The 9,839-nt window shown below is 42.5% G+C and overlaps 1 protein-coding gene across 1 annotated transcript in view; it reads right to left on the bottom strand.

Annotated features, from left to right (window-relative positions):
• Nucleotides 1-9,839, bottom strand: part of NRF1 (nuclear respiratory factor 1) — a 47,895-nt gene that overhangs the window by 14,703 nt on the left and 23,353 nt on the right. The window contains exons 7-9 of the mRNA XM_018565842.1: nt 9,154-9,348; nt 7,016-7,117; nt 6,007-6,164 (exon numbers count right to left, since the gene is read on the bottom strand). Of these exons, the coding sequence (XP_018421344.1) occupies nt 6,007-6,164; nt 7,016-7,117; nt 9,154-9,348 (455 nt within the window). The remainder of the gene's footprint in view (nt 1-6,006; nt 6,165-7,015; nt 7,118-9,153; nt 9,349-9,839) is intronic.

The raw sequence follows: 9,839 nt of genomic DNA, 5'->3' as shown, positions 1-9,839 counted from the left end.
AGAGAGAGAGAGAGAGAGAGAGAGAGAGAGAGAGAGAGAGAGAAAAACACGAGAGAGAGAAAAAACACGAGAGAGAGAAAAAACACGAGAGAGAGAGAGAGAGAAAAAACAAACACGAGAGAGAGAGAACATGAGAGCGAGCAAGAGAAAGGGGAGTAACCCTAATAAGTTTGAAGGGCTGTTTCTAAAGTGAACCAAAGGCACCCTGCACAAAAGACTTAAAGAGTGAGTCTAGCAGCTTCTGAAACAAGATTGTAACCTCAGAGAACTGACTGTTGATTGCTGGCCAAGACCTTATTACAAAAAGGTCAGGATAGACCCATCAAAATATTTTCTAGGATGAAAGTTTTCCTTGGTCCAAGCAAAATAAGTCTTCCATGTGAGATAGCAGATCTTCCAGTAGGTGGACTTCCTATCTTTTAGCATCATAGGAATCATGATTTTGAGGCCTCTATCTCTCAAGTCCTGGGCTTAAACAACCATGCTGGTAAAAGCAATGACTGAAGCAGGGTGGTAAACCGGTCCTTGGGGCAGAAGATCTGGGCAATCTGGAAGAGCCCATAGAGCGTCTGTCAGGAATCTGACCAGGGTGGTGTACCACATCCGCCTGGGCCAGTTCAGAGTTATGAAAATCAGCGGAATGCCCTCCTCCTCGATCCTGGGGAGCAGACGAGTAAGGAGTTACACAAGGAAAAGCATAGATCAAGCTATACTGATCCTGTGGAGCAGCAAGTGGATCTCTACATCTGGAGACAAACCTGTCCAGCACGTTATTGAACTGATTCTGGCTGAGGAATTCTGCTTGCCATTTGTCCATGCCTTGAATGTAAATGACAGACAAGGCTGAGACATAAAGTTCTGCCCAAGAGCGAATCATTTGTACCACTTCTGGTGCCTTCCCAATGATTAAGGAATGCCACTGCTGTGGTACTGATCCAATGTATCCTGATCGGATGAAACACCTGTCAAGATGTCCAGCGTTGTAGGGACTACCAATTCTCCCGATGCTTAAGTGTTGATTAGGAGACAGGAATTTGCAGGTGTCCAAGTCTCCTGCACCAACAAGGTGTCTAGATCTCCTCCACGGTCTGTCAGGTATACCCTGGGAGTGTAACAAGACAAGCATAGGGGCTACAACGTTTATAAACACATGGGGTATGGACAAGAGGCCAACAGATGCTCCCCCACCCACGGAAACTGTGGGTGTTCTTTCATGCCAAAGAGGACTTGTTTGCAGGTGTGGAGGACCTAAAAGCTCAGGGTTTGCAGTTGAGCTGCACTACAAGCTTAAGTTTAGTCTTCAAGGTTGAAGCCTGGAATTAGCAAAAGGACCTGGAAGATGGGAGACAAGTCTCTTCCCCCCTCGAGGCCTAGGATTCCTTTGCAGAGGTAGACGAGTACCTTGATTCAGGGTTCCCAATGCAGCTCCAAGGAGATATTGACCCTCAAAAGGCATGCACAGAAGACAGTTTTACATGCCTTCTCTGCAGACCAACATTTTAACCAGAGATTTCTCTGCATTTTCACTGACGGGAGATTAATTTGAGAAATGGGGATCAGCATGATTGGAAACAGGATCCTTTTTAAAACGTTTAACCTATTCCCCTAATGTTTGACAGGCTAACATCATAGTCAAGGCAACTTGCACAGGAGGGCTGCCAGAGAAAAGGCTTTCAAATGAATCTCCAAACTTTTATCTATGGGATTATTAAACACTGGTGCATCGTCAATGCTTTATTTACACGTGACACTGCTGGATCAACAGTGGAAATGGCCCACTTTCTATTAAAAGCCTCTTAAAATGGATACTGCAAAACATTTGGGCGCCATGAATAGTTTATCTGGAGTTTCCTAGTCTCTGTGTAGGACATCTTTAAGTAGTACGTGCACCGGAAACTTTTTTGAAGTCTTAGGGTTTCTAAGGGATCCCATACCAGTAACAGTGCTGGTAGTAGCTAAAAGTGGTTCTTTCATCTTTAAAGGCTACATGCACCACATCAATATGAGATGAAACGGTCTCTCTAGCCTAGGAACTATGGTAAATGCTTGTGACTTCTCACGGAAGATATCACCTGTCAAGCATTTTTTTTTCCCGGACTCTTCATCAGACAGAGGCTGTGCAGGAGAATCAGATCTGACAATCATTCTGTAAGGAAAGGTGTTGAGTCAGCAATCAAAGTAGGAATTTGGCCAGGACATCCTGCACAAACGCAATGAATGCCACCCAGGATAAGGCTAAAGCTAAGGAGGGAGCCATACCCGACAGAGCTAAGGAAGACTCCAGAGGAATGTAGGAAGAAAAGCAGGGGACAAAGTTGCAGACTGTTGGTGCAAGGCCCTTAAGAGGGAACACTGCAGGCCTCCCCGGAAATGTTAGTGGCTTGTGAGCTGGTGGGACCTGATACAGCAGGACTGCTCCCCTTATCCTCTGGCGTATGACATGTTACACTGCTTGCCAAGGACAACTTCACTCAGAATACCAGGTAAAACCTTAGGTACTCACTCACGAACCGGCTAAGAGCAGGAGAGGTTCAAATGGCTGGAGGTGACATGGTCACTGCAGACGACAACAAAGACACAGCACTCATCTTCTCTGAGTTTTAACCCTTTCTGTGGAAACTAACAGAACAAAATGGAATAGTAATGGTGCCCAACAGTCCTAATAAATGAAGTAGCTCCTAACAGTCAGCCCACACGGTCTACTCATGAATGAGGACTTTAGAATTAGAGTCACACCAAAGGCTGTGCCACGGCTCTGGGCCTGAAAAGTGCTCTGCGACTAACTAATTACACAAAGATCTCAAAAGCGCTAAACACAAAGCACAGTACCTGAAGTTCTCATTCCGGGAAGGCACTGCAATCGTCCACTCCAGTGGGGTCTGGGTACGGACTCCAAAACCATTTCTGAGGATATGCTGATTCGAATAGCTGCATAAAGAAACTAGCTCAAGCAGAGTGTAGAGATTGAAGAAAAAATAATCTTAAGAAAAAGGAGAAAAAAAAAACATGTCCATCCTCTTAGGACACTAGCAAAAAACTGAGGCATGCTGGGAGTGGGAGGAGTTATACTAGACTGGTCTTTTTTTTCTGTGCTTGCTAGTGCCCAAATCATCATGTATGCTGCAGTATAACCCAAATGTCTCTGAATCTTGTGTCCCTCAATGAACTAGAAAGAAACATGCTTTTCTAGCTCAACTTCCCCTACCTCTGACTGTTAATTTTGAACTAAGACTGTAACAACCTCACATAGGATTCTGAGGAATGTACCAACTACAAATAACTAACCAATAGGAAAATATTAACACCAAGGTTATACATCAGATGAATATTAAGGTGTTACACAAGCCAACATTATGCAACTTGCACTCACCAGTAGCAGGCATTACTGCTAACCCTATTAGAGTATGTTCATGTTTAAATTGCTTTAAGCAAAACACATTTACTAGTCCCACTAAGCAGATTTTGCCTCACTTCCTAGCCCTATATAAGCACCCGAAATACAAGTGTCACCAGGTAGGGCAATGAGTGGGACATCTCAGAGGGAAAACAAACAGCAATAAAAATGGGATTCATATTCTAACCCTTCGCCAGTCTACCAAAAAAGTGTTTGTTACAGTATCCCAACTGAAAGGATTTCCCCACACTTCCTGTCATGGCAACAAGTAGTATGGGGGAATATTCCTTGTGGAGATACAGCCAACAAATAAAAATCCTGACAGAGGATAACTATCTATGGTGATACATATGCATCAAACAATACAAAGTATGGACACAGGCAGGCATGGTGAGGTACACTTAAATACAAACCTTTTGATCTAGTAGGGAGAGAACCATCTCACCACTGGCATAAGATTATATTACCAATTTGGTATACCCTGTTCACCAGGCTATATATTTTTACTTTATACAACTCTAACACAATCTTTAACTTAACTGTGTTTTGTTTAAAGACTAAAATCAAAGATAAAGCTTGCCAAAATTTTGGTAATTCTTCAAATTTCTAAATGGCCGTGCACGCTGGAGTGTAGCCAAACATTTCTGATCTGCTCATTAAGAAAAACTTGTATCTAAATTGCCTGATGAGAGCGCGTACACACACACACCTCTCTCTCTCAGTTTTCTATTTGTCAAAGCAGATTGAGAGGAGGATTTTCTTACACTCCATACACAGGCTGGGTACCCGGAAAATACTTCTAAAATGTACCTATTTAGGAAGACAGTCAGTGTGTATGTGTGGGCAGCTGGTGGATCAGCTACTTTAGCAAAAATTTGCACAGGCTTTCAACATTCACTCGTAGTCAAGCATAACTGACATGGCTAGGAAACTCACATAGTTCCAATAGTTTTCCACAAAACCCTCTGCTTAATAAAGGTCACCTCTTTGCTTCAGTGGCTGCCTGTCACATCAGCTAGTGAGCATAGAAGGCTGACCTGCAGGTTTTTTTTCTATTTCAAAAGGGAAATGTCAGGGGTCTATTTAGACCCCAGATATTTCGCCGCAGCCCCCCCAACAGTAAAAAAAATAAAAAAATAAAATAATTCAAAAATAAATAGAAAATGATAAAAAAAAATAAAAATTTAAAAAATAAAAATAAAAAAATGTGTACAAAAATAAAAAAAAAGCACAACCCCTCCCTCCCCCCACATAACATACACATATTGAGGTGTACGCCATGCACATGCGCTGCAGTGCGTTGTTAGAACGCATCGCAGTGCATGATTTTTTTAATGTATTTTTTTCTTTAAAAAAAAATTAAATTAACTGTGGCAGCGCATGGCAAAGCTTTGTGACGCATTGCCATGCGTTGTGATCTTTGTGTTGCAATAAATATACGCCTGTATCATTTTATCACAACACACACACCAACACAGCGTGACAACAATTTTTTAACACGTTGCTTATTTACAGTTTTGCGTACCGTAATTTTTTTACCTTTTCGCAAAAAGGCGCAATTTCAAATTTGCAAATATTTGTTATTTATTAACTCAATACAGTTTTATCTTTTAGATTTAGTCAGAAAATTATTATTTTTTGTGCGCTGATACTGATTTTAGTGTGTTTTATCAATTGAATTGTGTATTTTTATCGGTTTAATATTAATTTGAGAAACATTTGCGCAATTATCGCAGGGCCTACAAATTTAGTATCACCATCTTTTTATTCTACCGGGCCTGCGCTTTCAGAAAATATATGGTTTGGGGGGTCTTTTACAAACGCTAGCAACGCAGCAGTTGAAAATCAAATCAATAGGAAAAAATTGCAGAAAATTCAAAAATGGCTTGGCCAGCTGATTTGAAAAATGTTCCGGAGGGCTTGGCAGCGAAAGGGTTAAAGGGTTAAAGGGTTGTTTTGCTCTAATTTAAGCAGCCTGCAGCTTATATCAGCTCATGTTAAGGAACTACATACATCCAAATAAATTCCCATATTGTACACTATAATTGTACAACCTTGCTTAGAGACTCTCTAGGTCAGTCAAGTGTAAAGATTGAAATTGTTTTATTATTTTGTATGCATAAATATACCTCTCTTATAACTCTAAAATCAATAGAAATCACCAGTAAATAGTATGCAATAGTAACCTGTGTTTACTGCATAAATTCTAACAGTGTCTTAATTAAAAGTTGCAATTCAGCTTGTGTGTAAAATTTTATTTTTTAGCATGCGGATGCAAAAGACTGGAAAAAAAGAAAAATTCTCCCATTAAAATAAAGGGGAGGGGTCTAGAATGGACTTTAGAGTTTGCTAAAAAAAAAAAAAAAAAGGCTCCTTTACATATTGCACATTTTAATAAATATTTCCAAGCCAGTTATAAAATACAAGTTACCTTCATCTTTAGCAACCTCTAGTGTCAAAGGCTGAAAAAGGTACACTAGCAGCCAATATTCTATAGGATTATTTCCAGCCTTTTCTATACAGAAGGTCTGTGCTTGTGGTGGAAGTACACAATCTAGCATGCTCTGCCAGCAGGAGTCGAGCCATTGGTTGCAGAATATGGGTATAATTACCTGTTTAGTGCCATGGTGACTGTAGCACCCGACGCCATGTCATGTGATGCAGCAACAGCAGCTTCTGCTAAGGAAGCAACAGCTTGAGTGGCTTCAGATGCTTGCGTTGTCTGGATGGTCATCTCCCCACCTTGAAGTGTGGCCCAGTTCTGTTCTACCTGACAGGATAAGTGTTGCATATTTTACTATATAGTAGATCTAGCGTTTCATATTAGACAATATCAGCTCCATGGTATGAATTGAAAACATAAATCACAAATAGCTCTGTGACCTGAGCTAATTTCTGGTACATATAATGTAAAGGTTGTAAAAAGTGTCTTTTCAAGTGCCCGTATTAGTTCTGTCATTTGGGCAACATGTTCACCGCTCATTTTCAGTAGAAACACACACAATAAAAAGGTAAGCTTGCATTAGGATAAGACAAGCAATTACGTACGAATGTCATTTTGTACCATTTCCACTATTTCACTGCGTTCTGTTCTTTTTTTATGGGCTTAAGGGCTTGTTCACACCAAGCGCGGAGCAGATCCGGACCAGAGCAGGTGCAGACCGGATCAAAACTGCGTCCAATGTATTCCTATGGTATTTTGACCTCCAGTTCACATCGCAGCGTGCGGATCCAGACCAGATTCAGACCGGATGAAAAAAATGCGGCAAGTCCTATTTTACCTGCTCTGGATCTGGTCTGGAACGCATCAAAAACGCAAAAACGCATGCAAGTGCCTGAAAGTCCATGTTAAACTGAATTTTTTTTTTTTTTTTAACCAAAACCGGCCCTAAACGCATTAAAAGCGTGTCTAAAACGCAGCACAACCCACTACACTGCGTGTGCAGATACCTGACCGGATCTGGTGTGAACAAGGCCTAAAAGGCAGTATATTCATTCATACATACCTATCACAACACAAAGAACACGAGTATGCAAATAGAAGCATCCCAATGAAAAACTGGGCTCATTTCACAGGTTTCTTTACATAAACATTTATGTTCACAAAGGTGCATGCCTTACCTCCCCATCGCTGACAGTAGAATAATTAACTTGTGCAACAGTTACTGTAGTTGGTAGCTCAGAAGCATCTGCCAATGTAGCAACAGTGGCACCTGTGCCCACCTGGAAGGAATGAACAAAGATAGAATATTATGTAGCTATATAAACAGCATAAGAGCATAATGTTGACGCCACAGTCGTATGGCCATATTTTTATGAGCTGTGTGCCATGGTACCAAAGGGCTTCAGAAATGTGGAAGGTGTTTGCACACGCACACACTCTCTCACACACACTATAGTTATGTAACATGGCCCTCTATAAAGCAACATAAAGGCTCCAGTAATATGACAACATTGGAAATAGGCTCATTAAAGTTGGCTGTATGAGTATGGCTCAGGTGCAGCCTTTCTTCAGAAATATGGGGCGAGTGTTGCACAGGCATAATGCCATATACCTGTGTTGCATGCTGCACTAGTCCTTTGCATTGTTCTAATAAAATGTGAAGCCTGAGCCAACAACCATATTAAAGAGGACTTAATGTTGTCACGTACTTACAGATTTTTTTATTATAGACCTCATATGAGATGGGTTATCACTACAGTGTCATCAAGCATTTCCTTACTTACGGTAAGCTATTTCACTTGCAGCGACACTTCCACTAAAATCCATCTTTGAAATACTGTGCTCCCTGGAAAGGAGATATAGAATAGTTTGCTCCTGCTGCCCATACCGCTATGTGAAATAATTAAAGAGAAATGGCCTGCTTAAAATCCTGCATAATCCAATACTTCTGGGATGTCAATTTCCTGGGCTCTCACCACACATTGTGGTTCCTCCTGCTGACTTGTATGTCGCTACAGGATAAAGTAACAAGGTAGGGCTGGTGGACTGAACCACTGAGCAGAGCAGGAGACCAGTACCTACACACTCTTGAAGTGTTGGATTCTGCAGCATCTTCAATGCCACTTTCCCCTTCATGAATGCAGAAATCAGCAGCATGGGCAACAGAAGAGAGGAGTATTCCATGTTTTCTATGCAGGGGATCATTTATTTAGAGCAGTGGTTCTCAACCTGTGTAACCTCAAGACCCACATTTGTCCTTGGTCATTAAGTCGCGACCTAAGTCGCACGTCAATGGAGCGCACGGCATTAGGGTACCGCACGTTCTGGTGCGGATGTATGAACTGCGGGTGGGAGGTGCGTTTGGGGTTCCATTAAAATGAATAGCAACGCAACAGCCTGGATCCTCAGCCTGGGGTCCACTGTGGGTTGATGTGCTGTGACGGAGCTCCATCAATATGCATTGATTATACAACTCCCTTGTGCGCCCTGTAGAGGTGCCGGGAACCAGAATGTGATGTCACTCCGTTCCAGGCACCTCTACAGGACATGTGAGGAAGCTATAAGCAATGTATGTATGGATGGAGCTCCTTCACAGCCATACCCCTAGCGCACCCCAACTCAAGCTGAAACTCAGCCCTGGGCAGCATACTTTAAATGGCTGCTTGTGGCGAGAACTGACAGTGCTGCGCTAGGAGGAGGCCGAGGAACCTCTCGCCTAGAAATGTGTAAGGCATCTGGCGACCCACTGAACATGGGGTCGCGACCCACTTTTGGGTCACAACCCACCAGTTGAGAACCAAGGATTTAGAGCATGGGTAGGCAACCTTGGCAATCCAGCTGGAGTGAACTAAAAATCTCATCAAGCATCTGCCTCTGGGAGTCATGCCTGTGGCTGTCATAGTCTTGCAATGGCTAATGGTATTTGTAGTTTCACTGCAGCTGGAGTGCAGAGGTTGCCTATTCCTGATTTAGAAGATTGACTTTAGCTACATCGCCCATTTAAAGACAACGGGGGGAATTTATCAAAACTGGAGCAGACAAAATCTGGAGCAGATTTGCTTGGCAACACAATAAGCTTCTATGTCTCATTTTCAAATCTCTTCAAACTGGAGAGGTGCCGATTGATTGCCAGTGGCAACTGCTCCAGTTTTGATAAATTCACCCCAATGAGTTAGTAAACATCTCATAACAGAGTGCTCCTTGTATGCATTCACAGATCATGTGACCACTGAAGCAGCTGCCCACAGTGTGCCTATCAAAAGTAAATTGGCAAATTCTACAGCCTCTGTTCTGTGGTTAATTATGAGCAACAAACCTGAATAAGAGATACAGTGCCATCTGGGTTGCTGATAGTCTGTACCACAGTCTGAGATGGCACAAGGTGAGCAATGCCATGTGCTGTTGCCACATGTTGTGTCTGCTGATCCTCAAATGCATATAACAGATCTTCCCTTCCATGCTGCTTGTAACAGTTTTTTACTATCGTTCTTAAAGCTTGCGTCCAAGAAACCTGTAACCAAAAAAAAAAAAGTATAAATTCCCATTATCATCATTGGAGTCACTGACCAATATCAATCCGTATTAATGTCTAACATCAAATCATTTTTTAAGCATCTGATAGTTGGAATATTACCTTAAAACATCTAATAAAGTGTGAACTGCTTAAAGGAGAACTATGGGGTCAGGGCTTTTCCCCATAGTTCTCCTTAGGGTAACGGGAGGACACAAACTAGCGTCCTCCCGTCACCCTAGGCTCAGTATACCGCGAGCTGTAGCTCCCTATATACTGAGCCTAGGGTGACGGGAGGACGCTAGTTTGTGTCCTCCCGTTACCCTAAGCTCAGTATACCGCGAGCTGTAGCTCCCTATATACTGAGCCTAGGGTGACGGGAGGACGCTAGTTTGTGTCCTCCCGTTACCCTAAGCTCAGTATACCGCGAGCTACAGCTCGCGGTATACTGAGACGCCGCAGCGGATCCCGACACCGATGTGGAGATCCGC

Source organism: Nanorana parkeri, unplaced genomic scaffold (assembly GCF_000935625.1).
Source record: "Nanorana parkeri isolate BGI_ZX_2015 unplaced genomic scaffold, ASM93562v1 scaffold26, whole genome shotgun sequence".
Classification (NCBI taxonomy): Eukaryota; Metazoa; Chordata; class Amphibia; order Anura; family Dicroglossidae; genus Nanorana; species Nanorana parkeri.
This window is presented reverse-complemented; position numbering and strand designations above follow the sequence as displayed.